Below are 22,712 nucleotides of genomic sequence, written 5' to 3'. Positions count from 1 at the left end.
CAACCATGTACTGGGAGGGTGACATACCCAAACTCTGTAGGGGCCCTCCAAGTACTCTCCCTACCTATCTCTTCACCTGGCCGTTCATTTGCATCTCTTATCATATCCTTTAATAAACTGGTTAAGTGTAAGTAAGTTTTCCCTGACTTCTGGAAGGTGCTCTAACAAATTAATTGAACCCAAGCAGGGGATTGTGAGAACCTCTGATTTGTAGCAGGACAGAAGTTGTGAGTAACCTTGTTGGGACTTGCTTCATGTGACCGGCATCTGAACTGGGATGGGAGAGGTCCTGTGGGACTGAGCACTTAACCTGTGGGATTGACACTACCTACAGGTGGATCGTGTCAAGACTGAGTTAAGTTACAGGACCCCCAGCTGCGTCACACGTTTGGTGACCAGAACTGTTGGAAGTAAAGTGTTCTCAGGAAATATAAAGGAGACACATAGGAGAAAAGAAGTGGGTTTTCTCTACTCCAGAATAATACTGGATTTTCCCAATGTATATCAGCAGTCAAATATTTAAAAGTGGAGTCAGAGACTTCTGGTTTCTTCTCTGGCACGTAAGAAGTTTAGAAGGTGACATTTCTATATTTACCAGGTAAAAGCAAGTAAGCTTAAAAAAAAAAGATCGGGGCGCCTGGGTGGCGCAGTCGGTTAAGCGTCCGACTTCAGCCAGGTCACGATCTCGCGGTCCGGAGTTCGAGCCCCGCGTCAGGCTCTGGGCTGATGGCTCAGAGCCTGGAGCCTGTTTCCGATTCTGTGTCTCCCTCTCTCTCTGCCCCTCCCCCCGTTCATGCTCTGTCTCTCTCTGTCCCAAAAATAAATAAACGTTGAAAAAAAAATTAAAAAAAAAAATCAATGATCAAAGAATTGAGGTCACAGTACAAACTGCCTTCTCCAAAAATAATAGCCATTTTGATACATTCCTACAATGGTCTGTTCTTAATAAGACCTGTCCTCCAAACACTGGTTTTTCAAGAATCACCTGGGGGGGCATGGAGGGAAATAACTAACTCCAGTTCTCCCCAGCCTTTCTGCCTGACCTAAGGTGAGGGTGTAGGGAACGGAGATAGACTTGCGAGGTTCACAGGTCATTTTTCACCGCTCACAGCCAACGTGTGGTGTGTTTTCCAAAACTATTTCCCCAACTCTCCAACACCAGCTGGGTGGCCTACAGTTCAATGCAGTTCTAACGCTAACCAGAGTTTGTATCAGACTCTACGGTTTAAGGGCACAGCCCACAAAAGGGCCACTGCATCAGCCACCAGCTGCAAAGGGCGTGGGAGGTTCTCTAGGTGCACTCCCATGTTTGTTAATTCAGCAGAAACACTACCGGAACTCACAGAAGCTCTTTATTTTTTATCCCTGATTTATTATAAAAGCTACAAGTCAGGAACAGCCCAATGGAAGGGGTGTGCAGGACGAAGTAGGTGGGGGAAGGTAGGGAACTCCCGTGCCTTCTCCGGATACAGCACCCTCCCAGCACATTGGTGTCTTCACCAGCTTAGCATCTCTCTGAATCCTGAGGTTTAAGGGTTTGGGTGAAGTTTCCGTGCGTAGCTAGGCACGACGGATGAAATCATTGGTGGTTGGTGAATCACTCAAACTGTAGCTCCTCCCCACTCCCTACAGGTTGGGGGCTGGGCTGAACGTTCTAAGATCCGAGCTGAGATCGAGATCTTAACTAACTGAGCCACCCCAGGTGCCCCAGACATTTTTCTTATTATACCAAAGGTCACAGCCCAGAGACATGTGATCATTAAAATAGTGACATCAAAACTATAGAACACTTCTCTCCACCCAAGACATTCCATCAGAAAACTCCCATTTAACAACCGTGGAATAAACAAAGAACTGTACATTTCAGAACTTAAAGAAGTCTCTATAGTACCCCCAAAGATAACATGGGTGACAAAAGGGCACCTGAGAGCATTTTAGCCTTTGGCAGCTACAACAGAGAGTAAACACAACCTAAACCCTACTCAGATAAACACAAACCCTTACACCAAAGGCCTATTTACCTCAGTTCCTTTTCCACAGTACATCGTGCCTGGCATTGAACAACAACATTATTAAAATACACAGTTTGAAGAGATTATACAAGTAAAAGAACTCGACTCAGATGTAGCAGATATGTTACAATTATTAGACCAGAGACATAAAGCAACCATGATTAATATGCTAAGCACTTTTGGGGTGACTGGGTGGTTCAGTCGGTTAAGTGTCCGACTCTTGGTTTTGGCTCAGGTCATGATTTCATGGTTCGTGAGTTCGAGGCCTGCATCGGGCCCTGTGCTGACAGGGTAGAGCCTACTTGGGATTCTCTCTCTCCCCCCACCCCCGCCCCTCCCCTGCTAGCTCTGTCTCTCAAAAAATAAATTAAGGGGCGCCTAGGTGGCTCAGTTGGTTAAGCATCTGACTTTGGCTCGAGTCATGATCTCACAGCTCATGAGTTTGTGCCCTGCCTCAGATTCTGTGCTGACAGTTCAGAGCCTGGAGCCTGCTGCAGATTCTGTGTCTCCCTCTCTCTCTCTGTCTCTCCCTCACTCATGCTCTGTCTCTCTCTCTCTCAAAAATAAACATTAAAAATTTAAATTAAAAAATTAATTAATTAATTTAAAAGATTAGGGGTGCCTGGGTGGCTCAGTAGGTTAAGTGTCTGACTGCAGCCCAGATCATGAACTCATGGTTCATGAGTTTGAGCCCTGCATTGGGCTCTGTGCTGACAGCTCAGAGCCTGGAGCCTGCTTCAGATCCTGTGACTCCTTCTCTCCCTGCCTCTCCCCAGCTCACGCTCTGTCCCTTAAAAATGAATAAACGTTAAAAAATTTTCTAAAAAATATTAACAAAAAATATGCTAAGTGTTTTAATAAGAAATAGTGGATAACATGCAAGAACAGATAAGTAATCTTTTTTGTTTTTTGTTTGTAAACGTTTATTTATTTTTGAGACAGAGACAGAGCATGAACAGGGGAGGGGCAGAGAGAGAGGGAGACACAGAATCGGAAGCAGGCTCCAGGCTCTGAGCCATCAGCCCAGAGCCCGACGCGGGGCTCGAACTCACGGACCGCGAGATTGTGACCTTAGCTGAAGTCGGACGCTTAACCGGCTGAGCCACCCAGGCGCCCCTTTTGTTTTTATTCTTAAAAAAATTTGTTTTTAAATTTTTTAACGTTTCTTTATTATTGAGAGACAGAGCATGAGCAGGGGAGGGGCAGAGAGAGAGGTAGACACAGAATTCGAAGCAGGCTGCAGGCTCCAAGCTGTCAGCACTGAGCCTGATGGGCGCCTTAACTCACAAACCACGAGATCATGACCTTAGCCAAAGTCGGACACTCAACCAAATGGGTCACCCAGGCGCCCCATAGATACTCTACTCAGAGATGAAAACTAAGAACCAAAAGAAATATGCATGAAATGAAAAAAAAACCCAAAACAATAGAAGAAAAATGAAGAATTCCTTTGGGGGCCTTTTGAATACAGTGGAAGTATGTGAGGAAGGATTCAGTGGGCTTGAAGAAATGTCAATACAATAAATTTCATATATTAAAAAAAAAAAAAAAAAGAGGGGCGCCTGGGTGGCGCAGTCGGTTAAGCGTCCGACTTCAGCCAGGTCACGATCTCGCGGTCCATGAGTTCGAGCCCCGCGTCGGGCTCTGGGCTGATGGCTCGGAGCCTGGAGCCTGTTTCCGATTCTGTGTCTCCCTCTCTCTCTGCCCCTCCCCCGTTCATGCTCTGTCTCTCTCTGTCCCAAAAATAAATAAACGTTGAAAAAAAAAAAAGGATGCACTGGGTGTTGTATGGAAACCAATTTGACAATAAATTTCATATATTAAAAAAAAAAGTCAATAGAATTTCCAAAACTGAAATGCAAAGAGAATAAACGAAAAAGGCAAAACAAATCTAAGAAATTTGGGACAATTATACAAGGTGTAACATAAACATAATTGGAATACATGAAGGAGAAGAAAACCAGAAAGGAACAGGGGCCCGAAGTCAAACAATAGTGCCCAAATTAATGTTAGACACCAAACTACAGATCCAGGAAGCCCAGGGATCACCAAAGAGGATAAAAACCTAGAAATGCACACCTAGAAATGTCATATTCAAAGTTGAGGGGAAAAGGCAAAGAGAAAATCTTGAAAGAAACTAGGGGGAGAAAACCTTCATTATATAGAAAGAAAGAAAAGAATTAAATCTGACTTCTTTTCGGAAACCATGCAAGTAGGAAAAGAGTTTTGTTAAATAGAAAGCGTTGAAAGAAAACAAACAAACAAACAAACAAACAAACAAACACCCAGCTACAATTCTGTGTCAAACAAAATTATCCTTCAAAAGTGAGGGAAAAGGGTGCCTGGGTGGCTCAGTCGGTTCAGCGTCCAACTCTTGGTGTCAGCCCAGGTCATGATCTCGCGATGCGTGGGTTCAAGCCCCACATCAGGCTGTGTACTGACAGCATGGAGCCTGCTTGGGATTCTCTCTCTCCCTCACTCTCTACCCCTCCCCTGCTCATGATGCACACATGCTTGCTCTCCTTCAAAATAAACAAATAAACTTAAAAACCATAACTGAGAAAAAAAGATTTTCTGAGACAAACGAAACTTGAGGGAGTTTGTCATCAGTAAAACCTGCTTCCCAAGGAATGTTAAAACAAACTCGTCAGGGGGCACCTGGGTGGCTCAGTCGGTTAAGCGTCCAACTTCAGCTCAGGTCCTGGTCTCACGGTCCGTGGGTTTGAGCCCCCTGTCCAGCTCTGCTCTGACAGCTCAGAGCCTGCAGTCTGCTTTGGATTTTGTGTCTCCCTTTCTCTCTGCCCCTCCCCTGCTTGCACTCTTTTTCAAAAATAAATAAACATTTAAAAAATTAAGAAAAAAGAAACTCATCGGGAAGAAGGTAATAATAAAGAAAGGGAGAATGTTAGAGAAGAAATCAGTGAAGGTAAAATTCAAGGACGTGCTTTTGCTATTTGTATTTAATCTGACAAATAACACTTTGTTCAAAGTCATAATAGCAATATTTTCAGTGCATAGACCTTATAAACAAAAATGAATGACAGCAATGTCACAAGGGACAGGGAGGGAAGAATTGGAAATACTCTGTTATGAGGTACTTCCTCATCCAGAGAGTGGTATAGTGTTGCTTCAGACAGGGCTTGGGTTAACTGTAAATATATATCAAAACTCGAGCCTAACAACTAAAAAAGGTATAATGAGGGGCGCCTGGGTGGCACAGTCGGTTAAGCGTCCGACTTCAGCCAGGTCACGATCTCGCGGTCCGTGAGTTCGAGCCCCGCGTCGGGCTCTGGGCTGATGGCTCAGAGCCTGGAGCCTGTTTCCGATTCTGTGTCTCCCTCTCTCTCTGCCCCTCCCCCGTTCATGCTCTGTCTCTCTCTGTCCCAAAAATAAATAAACGTTGAAAAAAAAATTAAAAAAAAATAAAAATAAAAAAGGTATAATGATATTCTGGGAGAGTGGAAGAAATGAAATGTGGTAAAATGTTCAATAAAAGGCAGAAAAGGAAGAAGAAAGTAGAAAACAAAGAAAGAACAAAGGCAGCAAATGGGAAACAATAAAATATATAGGTTTTTTTTTAATGCTTATTTATTTTTGAGAGACAAAGAGAGCACAGGTGAGGGAGGGGCAGAGACAGAAGGAGACACAGAATCCAGAGCAGGTTCCAGGCTCTGAGCTGTCAGTGCAGAGCCCGACGTGGGGCTTGAACTCGTGAATCGTGAGATCATAACCTGAGCCAAAGTCGGATGCTCCATCAACTGAGTCATCCCAGTGCCCCTAGATTTTATTCAAACAATCTTCTTAAACATTAGTGGTCTAAATACAAGGGAAAGACAAAAACTGTCTCAGTGGATAATAAAATAACAATTACATGTTGTCTACAAGGGTCACACTTTACATACAAAGATTCACATAGATTAAAAGTAAGAGATGGGAAAAGATATACTATGGCATGCCAACACTGAACACAAGAAAGCTGGTATAGATATATTACCTTTGGAGCATTACATAATGATAAAGGGGTCAAGTCTCCAAGAAGACACAGCACTCCTTCAAGGGTATGTGTGTAACAGTGGGGCAAAACACATGAGGCAAAAACTGAAAGAACTCTGAGAAGAAATAATTGAGCCTGTTACTACAGAGATTCCAACACCAGCCCCCATCAGTAATGAGCAGGTCCAACAGGCAGAGATAATGAAGGACACTGTTAACACCACCAGGCAAGTGGCTTTCATTGAAACCTATGCAACACCTCATCCAAACATTCTTCTGAGGTTCATGTAGACCGTCCATGAAACCAGACCACATTCTGGGCCATAAAACACACCCTAACAAACTCGGGGAGGGAGGGAGGGAGGGAGGGAAGGAGGGAGGGAGGGAGGAAGGAAGGAAGGAAGGAAGGGAGGAAGGAAGGAAGGAGAGAAAAGAAAAGAAAGAAGGAAAGAAAGGAAAAGAAAGAAAGAGAGAGAGAAAGAAAAAGAAAATTATGCTTGTAAACCAAAATTATATTAACTTGGAAATCAATAACAGAACAATGGTTGGGAAATCTCCACACACCCAAATATCATATGGGTCAATAAGAGAGGTCAGCAAGATGGTGGAATAGAAGTTTTCTACTGTCATAGCCCCACCAGGCACCGATTTTGAAAGCCACCCAATGATGAGAGTACCTCTGTGGAAATTTCCAGTGGTCCAGTTCACGCACCCCAAAGGAGCAAAAACTCTGAGAATAGACCCCATGAGGAGGTAAGAAGAGTGGTTTTATTTTACCTGTGTCACCTTCTCCCCAAAGGCAGCACAGCTCCTTCCCAAGAGAGACGGTGTTGGCCCATAATTCCCCCCATGGGGAAAGTGAAACGTTGTAAGAGAGCACTTGGATTCCCCCTGTGGTGTGGGATGCTGTTCAGAAGGCTCACCACTTTCCTGTCTCACCGAAAATACTGAGGATATCAACACAGCTGAGTGGCTGGAAGGCTGGGAGCAGGGAAGGACTTGGAAAGACCTAAGGCAACCAGAGCTTGGAACTCAACAAATGGCTGCGGATCCTACTAAGTGCTTGCATATTCGATCTGGATGCTTGCATTTCAGCCATTTTGGAGGCAATGTCCGTGGACACTCCCAAATGGCCCATGGGCACGCTCAATACTCCATACACCTCACTCCCACCCATATGATCCGCTCCCTTGTAGCCCAGACAGTGAGTACAAGCCTCTTAATGTCTTGTAAGCACATGCATTCAGAGGGCTCAACTCAGTGGGATTAGAAAAGGTGCACAGGAGCACCTGGCTGGCTCAGTTGGTAGAGCATGCAGTTCTTGATCTCAGGATTGTGAGTTCGAGCCCCACATTGGGTACAGAGATCGTTTAAATTAAAAAAAAAAAAAACTTTGAAAAAAAGAGAAAAGAATGCACAAACTTGAGCACTTCAGGGTACCACCCTAGGGGAAACAAAAAGGAAGCTCTCAGCACCTGGCCCGGCTTTGAGGGATCAAAAGAAGGTGTATAATCTTCAGAATTACCCCTAATGAGGGGGCTGGAGGTATGAAGCAGGTACATCAGTAGAAAAGATCTGAGAGAGCCTCAGAATCCCTAGCTGGGCTGACTGGTGATGGTGTTTCTCTCCCAAAGTGAGTTAGTCAAGACTGGAGAAAGTGGCTACTTCCTCACATGCAAAGACACCAACGTGAGACTTCAAGGAATTCAAGGAACACACACACACACACACACACACACACACACACACACACAGGAAAAATGATGCCAACAAAGGAACACAATTTTCTAGTAACCTATCCAATAGAAATAGAGATCTGCAAGTTGCCTGATATAATTGTTCCAAGAAAGCTCAGAAAGCTTCACAAGAGCCCAGATAGACAATGTGGTGTCTCTCTCGATCAGATGGGGACCCCCAAGCGTGGGGTGACAATCGGGTGGAAGCCAGTGGTGCGGACAGTTGAAAGGATTCACCCGAGGCAGAATGAAGAAGTTTATCGAATACACTGCAAGGGAGCAGCAGGCAGGACAGCAAAGGAGGCTGTGAACGGGGGCTGTTGTTAGAGAGGGAAGGTAAGGGGGTATAGTGACATATGGATTTTCCCTTCTTTGGTAACTGTGCCTAGAGCTAAGTAGCCCATTGGTCAGTTAGGGCCTATGGCTATTTTGAGACGGGTGGCCTGACGGGCCCGTCTGTATTCAGCCAGGGGGGTTGGGGTCACTTTGGGCTCTTCTGCCTTGATCATGGTTCCATTGCACAAGCCTGTTGTCCAAAAGCGGCCTCTACAGACAACTCCATGAAATCAAGAAAACAATACATGAACAAAGCAAGAAGTATGGCAGAGAGTAGAAATCATAAAGAACCCAAATAGAAATTCCAGCACTGAAGGAAAAGTGAAATGAAAAAAAGAAATGCAAACAGAGAGGCTCAAGAGCTGACTTGATGAATACGATGAAAGAATCTATGAACTTGAAGACCAGTCATTAGAAATTATACAGATGAAGGAGAAAAGAAAAATGAACAAAAAGGAGTGAAGAAAGGTTATGAGACTTAGGGGACACCTGTAAAATAAACAATACGCACATAATGGAAATTCCAGAAGAAGAGCGAATGGCAGAACGCTTAAAGAAATAATGGCTCGGGGTGCCCGGGGGGCTCGGTCGGTTAAGCGTCCGACTTCGGCTCAGGTCATGATCTCGCGGTTTGTGAGTTCAAGCCCCGCGTCGGGCTCTGTGCTGCCGGCTCAGAGCCTGGAGCCTGTTTCAGATTCTGTGTCTCCCTCTCTCTCTGACCCTCCCCCGTTCATGCTCTGTCTCTCTCTGTCTCAAAAATAAATAAATGTTAAAAAAAAATAAAAAAAAAAAAGAAATAATGGCTGGAGAGGCACCTGGGTGGCTCAGTCAGTGAGCGTCCGACTTCGGCTCAGATCATGATCTCACAGTTTGTGATTTCAAGTCTCGCATCGGGTTCGCTGCTGTCAGTGCACAGCCTGCTTCAGATCCTCGGTCCCCCTCTCGCTCTGCCCCTCCCCTGCTTATTCTCTCTCTCTTTCAAAATAAATAAATAAACTTAAAAAAAAAGAAAGAAAAAGATAAACCAAGCTGACAAACCTTTAGCTAAATGAAGAAAAGATTAATAAAATCAGAAAGTAAAAAGGATAAATTATAACTGATAGCACTGAAATTCAAAGTATCGTAAGAGACTACTATGAATAAATATATGTTAACAAATTTGATAACCTACAAGTATAAATTCCTTTAAACATACAACTTACTAAGACTGAATCATGAAACAGAAAATCAAAACTCAGTAAGGAGTAAGGAAATCGAATCAGGAATCAAAAAAAAAACGCCCAACAAAGAAAAGCCCAGGACCAGATGGCTTCACTGGTGAATTCTACCCAACACTTAAAAAATTCCTGGAGCACCTGGGTGGCTCAGTCGGTTAAGCATCCAACTTTGGCTCAGGTCGTGATCTGGCGGTTGGAGAGTTTGAGCCCCACGTCGGGCTCTGTGTTGACAGCTCAGAGCCTGGAGCCTGCTTCAGATTCTGTGTCTCCTTCTCTCCCTGTCCCTCCCTTACAAATGCTCTGTCTCTCTCTCCCTCAAAAAAAACAAGTTAAAAATTCATACTAACTCTTCTCAAACTCTTGCAACAAATTAGAAAGGAGGAAATACTTCCAAAATCATTTTATGAGGCCAGCATTATATTTTTTAAAGTTTTTTTTAAATATATTTTTTAAAATTTATTTTTGACAAAGAGCAAGACAGAGTGTGAGCAGGAGAGGGGCAGAGAGAGAGACAGAAACACAGAATCTGAAGCGGGCTCCAGGCTGTGAGCTGTCAGCACAGAGCCCAATGTGGGGCTCAAACTCATGAACTGCGAGATCACGACCTGAGCTGAAGTCGGATGCTTAACCGACTGAGCCACCCAGGTGCCCGTTATTAAAGTTTTTAAAAAAATTTTTTTTAATGTTTATTTATTTTGGAGAGAAAGGGTAGACAGAGCATGAGTGGGAGAGAGGCAGAGAGAGAGGGAGACATAGAATCCTAAGCAGGCTCCAGGCTCCCAGCTATCAGCACAGAGCCTGATGCAGGGCTCGAACTCACAAACTGTGAGATCATAACCTGAGCCTAAGTCGGACACTTAACCGACAGAGCCACCCAGGCTCCCCTATTAAAGTTTTTTAAAGTGTATTTATTTTGAGAAAGACAGCAATAGTGTGAGAGGGGGAGGGGCAGAGACAGAGGGAAAGAGAGAATCACAAGCAGGCTCTGTACCATCAATGCTTAGCCAACTGAGCCACCCAGGTGTCTGAGGCCAGCATTACATAGATAACAAAGTCAGACGAGGACGCTCCAAGGAAAGAAAATTAAGGGGCGCCTGGGTGGCTCAGCTAGTTGGGTGACTGACTTCGGCTCAGGTCATGATCTTGCAGTTTGTGAGTTTGAACCCCGCGTCAGGCTCTGTGCTGACAGCTCAGAGCCTGGAGCCTGCTTCAGATTCTCTGTCTCCCTCTCTCTCTGCCCCTCCCCTGCTTGTGCTCTGTCTCTCTCTCCCTCTGTCTCTCTCAAAAATAAATAAACATTAAAAATTTTTAAAAAATCCTTTACAAAATACTAGTACATTAAATTCAACAGCACACTAAAAGGCTTATACAACTTGATCAGTGGATTTATCCCTGGTATGCAAGGATGGTTCAACATATGCAAATCAATACATGTGCTATACCCAATTAACAAGATGAAAGATAAAAGTCATATGATCATCTCAGCAGGTGCAGGGGAGGCATTTGACAACATCCAACATCCTTTAATGATGAAATAAAACAAATTAGGTAGAGAAAGAATGTACCTCGGGGCACCTAGGTGGCTCAGTTGGATCTCAGGGTCGTGAGATCAGGTCCTGCATGGGCCTGCTTGGGATTCTCTCTCTCCCTCTCCGTCTCTGCCCCTACCCCACTTGCACATGATCTCTATCTCAAAATAAATAAAGAAACTTAAAAAAAAAAAAAAAGAATGTACCTCAATAGCATAAAAGCCATATATGACAAATGCACAGCTAACATCATACTGAAGATAGAAAAGTCGCCTCTTCCAGAACTATGTACCTGGCAAGAAACTGAGGAAAGGGTTAAGGTGAAATATATCTATTTGTCCCCTATTTTATACTCAGGAACTCCCCTACATTATCAGGGGTAACTTGCTTAAATTTTCTGGGATAGAATTTGAGCCTTAGTATCATTTGCATGAAGGTTTCGGAATTAATGCATTGAAGCAGTTGGCAAAATTAATTCGGAATCTGTGTTGTAGAGGCCCCCAAACCCTGTGTCTTTTAAAGGGTTTATATAGTGCCCTGCAATCTTTTTTGTTGTGTAAATTCTTCCTTTAGCATATTTTGGGTTTCCAATTTGGTAAAATTGTGGACCTTTTAGTATTTTTCTCTTTTGTTCCTTCCCACCTGTCCTTCCTGATTTTGCTTTTTGGGGATTTTTTGGTCACTGCATGAACTTCAGGGAAAGGAGGGTCCTCTCTACCCTGATATTTATTTTTTAATTTTTATTTAATTAAAAAAATTTTTAAATGTTTTGTATTTTTGAGTGTGAGTGGGAGAAGGGCAGAGAAAGAGACTACCCTGATGTTTGTATATTTTTTCCTCCAGAGAGCCTCAAATCAGTGCCATCAGGAAACTCCCCTGTGACGACTTGTTGGCGTATAGGTTTTAAAGATCCCAGACCTAAGTCAGTTTCAGCTGATACCTTTGCTGTGCCGCAGTGAGGCCAGGGGTATTGTCCTCTAGAACCTTGTGGGTCACAGTCATTGCTGCAATACAGACAGGGAGGCAGCAGCAGAGGCGTTTAAGATCCTGGTGACTCCTCTGGCGTCAGGACTTACCCCACATTCTAATGACTGCCTTTCTTCTCTCTTCTCCTCTTTTTCTCTTTAAGTTTATTTATTTATTGAGAGAGTGCAAGCACGAACAGAGAGACAGACAGACAGACAGAAAGAGAATCCAAAGCAGGCTCCACATTCAGAGACCGACTCGGGGCTCAACCCCACAACTGTGAAATCATGACCTGAGCTGAAATCAAGAGTCGGACCACTGAACCGACTGAGCCACCCAGGCACCCACCTCTTCCTCTTTTTAAATGGGAGCTGTTTCAGGAGTGACCTCTTGATATGTCCTCCTCTGGCATAGTCCTCTCTCCCACCCCCACCCCCGGGGATATCTCAGGGCCAACTCTGCCTCTATCACAGCTTCCTTCTGATGCACAGATAAATCTCTGCAAACACATTAACCCAGGACCACTGTAAGAAGGGCCCCAATTTTGCTCTGAAAGGCCTAGGAATCCTAGAACTCTGGTCGGTTGAATCGAGAACTTCGGGTTGGTAGGCTTGCCCCAAGACAGGGCAGCACAGCATATAACATGAGCTCCCCAGGACCTAGCAGCCCACAGGACATGCCACTGTCATGGAGCACAGCAGGTGAGCAAGTCAGAGTAAGAGAACACAGACCCACGGGCAGTGGTTTTGTCTGGACATGCTGCTCATGGCCACCTGTTCTGGTCACATGCAGATATGCGGTTCCTGTATTAAGACTGAGGCCCGCCCCCATACACCATGAGGGTAGGAAAAGGCTTAGGTCTCACATGACTCACATAATTGAGATCGAGGGGAGGGGAGGGGAGGGGAGGGCAGGGTCAGTCTCTCAAGCAGCTCTGAACTGGCTTCAGAAAACAAGGAAAGGAGCCTGGAATGGGGTTTCATTGTGGCTGGGGGGTTAGTGAAAAAATATTCAGTGGCACTTGTCAAAGATAGGAGGGCAGATGAGTTTAAGATGGTTTCATTCAGAACCATCGTGACGGGTGTAGAGACACCTGTGATGGGATTTTCACAGGGGATGAGAAATGAGACGGGGTTCAACTCTGGACACAGCATGGGCAGGTGGGAGTTCATGGCCAGAGAACAGGGTGGAGGTCAGTGGACGGAAAAGGACTCAGAGAAAAATCAGGGGTAAGAGGGTTCTGGCTGAAACGACCTAACAGGATTCTTACTGAAGACAGGCCAGGGTGATCACTTTCAACTGGGGGATGGTGGGGGGGGGGAGGAACTTAATCAGCTATCAAGGGTGGTCAGACATGGAGGGGGTGGGGAGGATTCTGGTTCAGCTGACCTAGCAGGGTTCTTGCTAAAACTGAATTTTACAGGGAGCTACCCAGATAGACCTACGAGAAGGTTTAGGAGCCTGACACAAGTTTGGTCAAGCAAAGAATATTTGTCGGGGGTGGGGCCAGGGCAAGAGTTTTGCACACAGGGACTCGTGTGCTCGGAATCTGAGGCCAGTGCCATATAAGGGAGCCTCTGGACTTTTTTTGTATGTACATTTATTTTTGAGAGTGAGAGAGAGAGAAAGACAGAGCATGAGCAGGGGAGGGACAGAGACAGAGGGAGACACAGAATCCGAAGCAGGCTCCAGGCTCCAAGCTGTCAGTGCAGAGCCCGACGCGGGGCTCGAACCCACGAGCCGTGAGGTCGTGACCTGAGCTGAAGTCCGACGCCCAACTGACCGAGCCACCCAGGCACCCTGAGCCTCTGGACTTTCTTGTCGCTTTGTCCAGGTGGTGGAGATAAGGGAAAGGGAGGGGGTGGTGAGGAGTAAGCAGTCAACAAACATGAAAAGATGTGGAGTCTGGCTGATTATAAGGACACACATGGGTAAGAAGAATATTTCTACTTATTTCTATATAAAAGTGGCTTATTTCTATATAAAAAACTAACACCAACAGGAAGTTCATGAAATGATCGACAGTGTGTATTTGGAGATGGCTGGAGTCACAGCACTGGAGGGGAGCAGGATGTTTGGACAGTGAGTTTTCTTAAGTTAAACTTTCTATCTCACGAATATACTTAAAATAGAAGTTGGTAGACACTGTGTTTTACTAGTTAGCAGTCTTTATTCAATTTTAACTTTTGTACATAGGAAACCATTCTAAGATTTAATTCTCTTCTTTTTTAAAGGTTTTATTTTTAAGTAATCTCTATACCCAACATAGGGCTCGAACCCACAACCTTGAGATCGAGAGTCGCACGCTCCACCAGCTGAGCCAGCCAGGTGCCCCAGATTGAATTCCTTTAAACCCAGTTACAAAAGTGAAACCATAAAAAAATGAATATTTTCAAATCTTTTTCTTTTTAATTCTTTTAAGTGTTTATTTTGAGAGGGAGGGAGGGGGGAGAGAGAGGGAGGGAGGGAGGGAGGGAGGGAGAGAGAGAGAGAGAGAGAGAGAGAAAGAATCTCAAGCAGGCTCCTCGCTGTCAGTACAGAGCCTGATTCAGGGCTCAAACTCACGAACCGGAGATCATGACCTGAGCCAAAATCGAGAGTGGGATGCTTAACCATCTGAGCCACCCAGGCACCCCTAAATCTCTAAGTAGAAGGACATGTGGCATCATAGTTTGTCCTTCCCTTAGTTCAACACTGGGATTATTTCCAGGAATAAGTAGCATATTCTAATGCGATAGGGGTTGGAATTTAGGTCCTTAAATGCATTGGATTTTCAAAGACTTACATAAGCTATAAGTAGCTTTCCTCACATCAATTAAAATAAGAATTCACTTTCTTTACCCTTTTATTTATTTATTTGGAGACCGAGAGGGGGACAGAGACAGACAGCGCATGCAAGCGGGAAGAGGGGCAGAGAGAGAGAGAGATGATCCCAAGCAGGCTCTGTGCTGTCAGGGCAGAGCCCAATGACCTAGGGCTCGATCCCATGAACTGTGAGATCATGACCTGAGCCGAACAAGAGTCTGAGCCACCCAGGCATCCCCTTTACCCTTTTAAATGCCACTGTCCCCTAAGGACATGCGTAAACACTGATGTAAAAATGAAAAATTGTACCGGGAAGCTCAAGCACATTCATCTCAAACCTTTGCCTAAAAGGAACAAAAAGTTCTATTTAGTTCTGCAGTTTTCCTGTCTTACTGCCATCATCTCCCTCAATGAACTTACATTTTCAAGCCCAAGAAACAAACAAAAAAATGTTATTTCTCCCACAGGCAGCAGAATTAAAGTGCTAAGGGAGACTAGAAGCAAAGGACTGCAATACTCAATCCATTAACGGAATCCGGAGAAAAGAAACATAAATATTGAGCTCAGCACAGACGAGCAGCCAGCTCCTCACAGGACAGAAGGAAAGTCACAGTCAGAGAGTTTTAAACACACTCCAGACACTTCCAGTGGAGACAGAATCCCCGGAGTTGGAAGATCCCTGCTAAGGTAGGGAGTGGGGTGGGGGGAGGAAGGATACCTCAGCAGTCACAGGAATGAACCCTGGGACCCCTGAACTCCCTCCCTCCCCCGGGGCCTAGTGGAACCCCTCTCTCCCTAAGGCTGCTGTTCTCCAAGTGAGGAAACTCTCAGCAGGATTCACTTGTAGGTTGTTACCCAAATGAACTCCCAAATTCACGAGCCCTAGCCCGGACACAGACCTCCTGACTTTCACAGGCTTTCTCAATACAAACAAATGACACTCCGTGCACTTACATGTGGATGCAAAACTCCAACCTGGGTCGAGACACAGGACCAAGGGATCCACACTTACCTAGAAAGGGCATCTCCTCCCCACCCCTTTGTGCACAAGCATCCCCAGCTTTCCAGGCTCTGTAGCTTCTCTCCATATAAAGGCTCCTTCTGGGGGCACCTGGGTGGCTCAGTACGTTGAGCGTCCGACTTCAGCTCAGGTCACGATCTCACAGTTCATGGGTTTGAGCCCCGCATCGGGCTCTGTGCTGACAGCTCAGAGCCTAGAGCCTGGAGCCTGCTTCGGATTCTGTGTCTCCCTCTCTCTCTGTTCTTCCCCACTTGCACTGTCTCTCTCTCTCTCTCTCTCTCTCAAAAATAAATAAACATTTAGAAAAGAAAGAAAAGCCTCCTTCTGAGGTGGGTGTGAGCAGGTAAAAACACCTGCAGAGGCTCCTCAGGAAGAACCAGCTGGGCCTCGAAGGTATTTCCCTTTGCAGACTCTGTGAGGAAGGGGGCGGGGAGCCTAGCTTAGGTCGCCAGCCATAGGCTCTGTCACATTGCTTTGGACTATAGTAGTATTTTAAAAATTTTTTTAAATGTTTATTTATTTTTGGGACAGAGAGAGACAGAGCATGAATGGGGGAGGGGCAGAGAGAGAGGGAGACACAGAATCGGAAGCAGGCTCTAGGCTCTGAGCCATCAGCCCAGAGCCTGATGCAGGGCTCGAACTCACGGACCGCGAGATCGTGACCTGAGCTGAAGTCAGACGCTCAACCGACTGAGCCACCCAGGCGCCCCTATAGTAGTATTTTTAATGACACAAACCCAGTATATGAAGAATCTAGGAAGATCACACAAACCCAATTTTATGTAGAAAAGATGGAGAAACTTGTAAGACATTTTTCTAGTTCAACAAGAAAATCCATAAGTATTTATTACTTTCATAAAATAAGGATAGTAAACATTACTTCCACGGCAAGAAATTGTCCTATAAACAATCGGACTTGAATGCTCAAAGTGCTGGAATTATAGTTGAAATTGCTCTCCTTCCCCCTCACCAAAAAACAAAACAACAACAACAAAAAACAACAGTGGGGCACCTGGGTGGCTCAGGCGGTTGAGCGACCCCGACTTCGGCTCAGGCCATGATCTCACGGTTTGTGACTTCGAGCCCTGCGTCGGGCTCTGTGCTGACAGCTCAGAGCCTGGAGCCTGCTTGGGATTCTGTGTCTCCCTCTCTCTGTGCCCCTCCCCCACTCTGTCTCAGAAATAAACATTTAAAAAAAATTTTTTAAAACGGCAACAAAACAGACCTCAGAATATTACTGCAACGTCTCGGGAAGAAAAACGAGAAACAAGGAATGTCAACACATGCGATGTGATACTAAAATTGTATATATATATGTGTATATATATGTATATACGTATGTATATACAGCTGAAATTTACCTTTGTCTTCCCTCTTTGGAAATATTTAATATGGTCTTTCTCAATCTATCACTTAAATACATTTTACATTTAATTGAAAACTGAACACCAAAAAAAAGTGACTGAATGTTATCAAGGTGACAAACCTAGGGATGGGCAGTGCTCACAGGGCAGATCACCCAGGAAAGTCTCAGAGAGGAACGCCCACCCAAAGGAGTTCTCGCAACATGCCTGTGCCCAGGAAAGGTCCTGGGGGGAGGGGCACAGGAGTTCCTAAAACGTAGCTCCAGGTGCTTACTGTCTGCTTCCCTCTCGTGTAAAAACATCCAGAGAAAAATCACAAGCGTTTCAAATGGCCCATCCATATAATGTGTACGCGGCGTCAGTTTGAAATGCACCCCGGAGGACACATAGTTGATACTGATGCTGTGAACTGGAGAGGGGAAGTTGGCGTCTGGGGAGGCGGGGTAGGATCTGGAAAGTCAGGGATTTATTGCTGGCCTTAGAAAGAGCTAGGCTGGGGAAAGGGTCGTGGATTTGAGACTCTGTTTCCCAAACATCTGGAACACTCCGGAGAAAACGGGTGCCCCTGGGGAGACAGGAAGGGCTGGGGACCCCACAGACCACAGCACCTCCCGCGTACGAATCCCGGAGACGGAGTCACGACTGTCCCCTGACGACTCCCCCCCCCCTCCCCCCGTGGTCACCGCACGGATCCGGAGAGACGCGGCCGCGCGCAGTGACGGGACAGGACGCCGCGGGGTCCCGGCTGCCCGCACAGCCCGCAGGCCGCGCGCGGAGGGGGACTGAGGTCGGAGCGGCGCCACCGGGGACTCGGGGGACTCGGGGACTCCGCCCCGTCCTGGCACACCCGGCCCCGCACACTCACCATCTCCCGGCTTCTCGGGTCGCCCGGCGTCGTGCCCGCTGCTCCCGCGGCAGGTGCAGGTCACTGCGCGATTCACGCTGCGGCAGAGCCACCTGGGACCTTTTAAGCGCAGGTGAGAAGCGAACCGGGGCCAGGCCTCGAGCTTCCAGGGGGCTGCGGGGCGTCGCCACACCCACCTGCCCCTGCCGCGGCCCTCATTGGACCGCTCGCAAGGACCCGCCCCTCCGCTCCTGAGTGACAACAGGGCAGCAGGTCCGCTTGCTTGCGAAAACCAGTCTTTTAGGTGGTCGGGAACCTGTCCCCTCCTGGGACGTTTGCTTTTAAACAAAACTTGGTCCTGGCCCTAGGGGGACCGTGGCGTCTTCCTGCAGCTCCTTGTAAACGTGGGGACACGGGCGTCCAGAGTCCGTTCCGGTGGAGCGACTCCCTTGCTCAGAGGAAGAGGGGCCAGGCCAGGCGGGGTTTACACACAGGGTCTGAGGTCCTCCCTGGGTGGGGGATTGGCATGAGGCCGCGAAACCACTCATGGACCTGTGACCCTTGTTTACAAAAACACTTTAAAAATGACCTCACGGGGGAAAAATCAAATCAAATCAAATAATAAAAATGACCTCACGGGGCGCCTTAGTGGCTCAGTCGGTTAAGCATCAGACTCTTGATCTTGGCTCAGGTCATGATCTCGAGGTTCCTGAGTTGAGATCGGTGTCAGCTCTGTGGCACCGCACTGACAGTGTGGATTTGGGGATTTTCTTTTTCTCCCTCTCTCTCCTCCCACTAGCTCTCTCCCAAAATAAATAAATAAATTTTTAAAAAATGACCTCACCGTATGCAATAAAGACTGGTTCCGTGATCTTTAACCGTTGACAACATTGAGGCTTCTACCCATCCCTTCTCCACCTGCGTGTATGTGGTACTTCAGCTAGAGAACTCCATGCCTTCTCAAGCGTTTGAGTTTTTTTGCTTTAAAATTTATACTTTTAGGGGTGCCTGGGTGGCTCAGTCGGTTAAGCGACCAACTTCGGCTCAGGTCACGATCTCACCGCTCATGAGGTCAAGACCCACGTCAGGCTCTGTGCTGACGAGCCTGCTTCGGATTCTGTGTCTCCCTCGCTCTCTGCTCCTCCCCCGCTCTTGCTCTCTCTCTCTCTCTCTCTCTCTCAAAAATAAACATTAAAAAAATTTTTTTTAATTTATACTTTTAATTGTGGTACCATACACATTCTATAAAATTTCTATTTTAGGTATATAGCTCAGTAGTGAGAATTACCGTGACATTGGGAAGTCCATCTCAGAACTGGAATAAATGCCTAAATTTTGAGATCACTCCTGCGTTACCAAATGCCATCTTCCTCTCTCCGATTCACATTATTTTCAACTATTTGTCCTCCACGGTGTATTTCAAACAGACTCAAAGTTTTAATTGCACAGAAAAACAACCTGGAATATCCTGTATAAAACCCACGTGCCTCTCCGCTAAGTATATTTCCTGGGCACAAACGTCCTATGTGAAGACTTTTAGTAGAGTTTCCCCTTTGAAAATTTCTGGGTGATCTGTCCTGTTGGCACTGACCCGTGCTGGGTTTGGGCACCTTAAAATGATGTACTCGTTTATTTCTCTTTTTCCAATAGGGTAAAATTTATTTAATTAGTAGAGCTTGAAAGAAAGTACCAAATATTTCCAAGGAGGTAAGAAAGTGGTAAGTTTCAGGAAAAAAATCAGATATTCCAGTATTATATCCCATTTGTTAATAATTTTGATTTCAGTTTTTCTTCCCCTGGGAATGCGTTGTAAGTTTCTGAGGCCTGCTCTTGAATTTTGGGTGATTTCAAATCTGCTTAGACTGGCAGAGAGGAAGTATCCAAGCAGGACTGATTATTTGCAAAACAATGTCTTGCCATGAAAACAATAATTAGTTGACATCTTTCTTTCCCCCCAAAGGAATAGATATTTGGGATTTTCTGCTTGAACTAGTAAATATGCATTACGGTTTCTTCCCTCCTTACCACATAAACACGGAGTTTGAGTGATTTTGTGCAAACACTGAGTTTGAGTGATGTTGGTTTGTGTCGTATAGCATATAATGGTGGTCCTGGGACGCCTGGGTGGCTCAGTCGTTAAGCGTCTGACTTCAGCTCAGGTCATGAGCTCACAGTCCATGGGTTTGAGCCCCATGTCAGGCTCTGTGCTGACAGCTCAGAGCCTGGAGCCTGCCCTGGATTCTGTGTCTCCCTCTCTCTCTCTCCCCCTCCCCCACTCATGCTCTGTCTCTCTCTCAAAAATAAATAAACATTAAAAAAAATTCAACAACAACAACAACAACAACAACAACAACAACAACAACAACAACAACATATAATGGTGGTCCCAAGCAACTCCAGGGGGCATAGAGGCATGTGACTCAGGTCAATGACCTGAGTAAGACTGTTGGAATCGCTGCTTTGAATTCTTCAATTCCCAAAATAGAATTGGTAGATCAGAGGATAATTCAGTTTGTAGTTTTTTGAGGAATTGTCATGTTGTTTTATATACCATCAACACGATTTTATATTCTCAGCAATAGTACAACAAGGGTTTCAAAGAGTATTTTCGTTTTCCCGATAGTGTCATTTAAGGACAAAAGTCACTAATTTGATGAAGTCCAAATTTGATGAAGTCTATTGTTTTTTTTCCATTCTTGCCCTCGGTGTCTTATCTACGAATTCTTTGCCAAATACAAGTCTAGAATGGTTTCCTATGTTTATGTAAGTGTGTTATCGTTTTCATTTAGGACTTTATCGTTTCCGGTAAAGTATTGTATGTGACGTCCTGTAAGAATAAAACCTCTTTCTTTTGCTTACGGCCATCCAGTTGGCTTAGCACAAATTTATGAGAAGACTATTCTTGCCCTATTCTTGGCTTCCACCACCCCCCCCCACAAGAAATCAGGTGACTATAGATGTATAGGTTGATTTCTCAAATCTAAATCTATTCCACAGATCTATAGGTCTACCCTTATGTCAGTATCACACTCTCTTGATTACTACTGCATATCTCAAAGTTGTGACCTTAAGAAATGTTAGCCCTACCATTTTGCTTTTCTTTTTCGAGACTGCTTTGGTTATTCTGGTCCCCTTGCAACTCCATATAATTTTAAAAACCAGGTTGCCAATTTATATAAAGGAATGAAGTGGGATCATGACAGGTATGGTGTTGAGTCTCTAGACCATTTTGGGGGCGAGTGCCATTTCAAAATGTTAAGTATTCTGATCCACTTTCCCATTTATTTACACATTTATTAATGTCTTTCCCCCACGTTTTATAGCTTTTTGAGTATTCACTGTGTACTTCTTTTGCTAAATTATCCCTAAGTATTTTATTCCTTTTGATTTCATTGTAAATGCATTTCTTTTTTTTTTTTTAATTTTTTTTTTCAATGTTTTTATTTATTTTTGGGACAGAGAGAGACAGAGCATGAACGGGGGAGGGGCAGAGAGAGAGGGAGACACAGAATCGGAAACAGGCTCCAGGCTCTGAGCCATCAGCCCAGAGCCTGACGCGGGGCTCGAACTCACGGACCGCGAGATCGTGACCTGGCTGAAGACGGACGCTCAACCGACTGTGCCACCCAGGCGCCCCTCTTCCTAACCAATCTTAATGCGTTTTGTCTTTTTATGGATAACAGCTTTGGCTAATATGGCCAGTGCACCCCCAAATATAAGTGGCAAGAACAGATATCCTTGTTTTGTTCCTTACTTCAGGGGAAAGCATCCAGTCTTTCACCACTAAAAATAATTTTAGTTTGGGGTTTTCACAGATGTTCATAACGAGGCTAGTTAATTTCCTTCTATTCCTGGTATGCTGAGTGCTTTAATCATAAAAGCATATTGCATTTTGCCACTTATTTTCTCTGAGGCTAATGAGATCTTGCCATTTTGCATTTTACTCTATTGATATCATTATTACACTAATGAATTTTGAGATATTAACCCAAGCTTTCATCCCTGGAATATATCCTACTTGGTCATGGTACAGAATTTTACATATTGCTGGATCAGGTTTGTGGGTTCACAAAATGAGTGTGAAGTGTTCTCATTTTCTTTTTTTTTAATGTTTAGTTTTGAGAGAGAGAGAGGGAGAGAGAGAGAGAAAAAAAAAAAACAAGAAAGTGAGGGAGGGGCAGAGAGTTAGGGAGACACAGAAACTGAAGCAGACTCTAGGCTCCGCGCCTTCAGCAAAGAGCCCTATGTGGGGCTCAAACTTGTGACCCAGGAGATCACAACCTGAGCTGAAGTCCAACGCTTAACCAACTGAACCACCCATGCACCCCGTCTACTTATGCACTTCTGGTAGGAATATAAATGCATGCCGCCATTGTGGAAAACAGTATGGTAGTTTTTAAAAAAATTACAGAGTGTTATTGTATGATCCAACAATTCCACTTTGAGTGGATAACCAAAAGAATTCAAAATATGGACTCAAACAGATATTTGTTCATCTGTGTTCACAGGAGCATGATTTACAGTGGCCTTAAGGTGGAAGAAACCCAAGCGTCCATCAACAGACGAATGGATCAACAAAATCTGGTATACACATACAAGCAGAATATTATTCAGCTTTAAAAAGAAATGGGGGCACCTGGGTGGCTCGGTCGGTTAAGCATCCGACTTTGGCTCAGGTCACGATCTTACAGTCTGTGAGTTCAAGCCCTGTGACGATGGATGCTCAGAGCTGTGCTGACAGCTCAGAGCCTGGAAGCTGCTTCGGGTTCCGTGTCTCTTCTTTCTCTGCCCCTCCCCCATGCCTGCTCTGTCTCTCAAAAATGAATAAATGTTAAAAAAAATTTTTTTTAAAGAAATGAAATTCTGACACATGCTACAGCATGGGTGAA

The 22,712-nt window shown here is 45.2% G+C and overlaps 1 protein-coding gene and 1 non-coding gene across 2 annotated transcripts in view; both read right to left on the bottom strand.

Moving 5' to 3' along the window:
- The window catches only part of LOC121014024 (zinc finger protein 791-like), a 43,891-nt gene extending 25,870 nt beyond the window's left edge, over positions 1-18,021 (bottom strand). The window contains exon 1 of the mRNA XM_040449998.1: positions 17,845-18,021. Within this exon, the coding sequence (XP_040305932.1) occupies positions 17,845-17,847 (3 nt within the window). The 5' untranslated portion in view covers positions 17,848-18,021. The remainder of the gene's footprint in view (positions 1-17,844) is intronic.
- Positions 14,047-14,119, bottom strand: TRNAE-CUC (transfer RNA glutamic acid (anticodon CUC)). Its single transcript has one exon. It is a non-coding gene; the product is annotated as a tRNA-Glu (tRNA).
- Positions 18,022-22,712: the final 4,691 nt, after the last annotated feature.

The sequence above is a fragment of the Herpailurus yagouaroundi genome, unplaced genomic scaffold (assembly GCF_014898765.1).
Source record: "Herpailurus yagouaroundi ecotype Mexico unplaced genomic scaffold, PumYag 200, whole genome shotgun sequence".
NCBI classification, from domain to species: domain Eukaryota; kingdom Metazoa; phylum Chordata; class Mammalia; order Carnivora; family Felidae; genus Herpailurus; species Herpailurus yagouaroundi.
The sequence above is the reverse complement of the archived record's forward strand: the minus strand, read 5'-3'. Positions and strand labels throughout refer to the sequence as shown.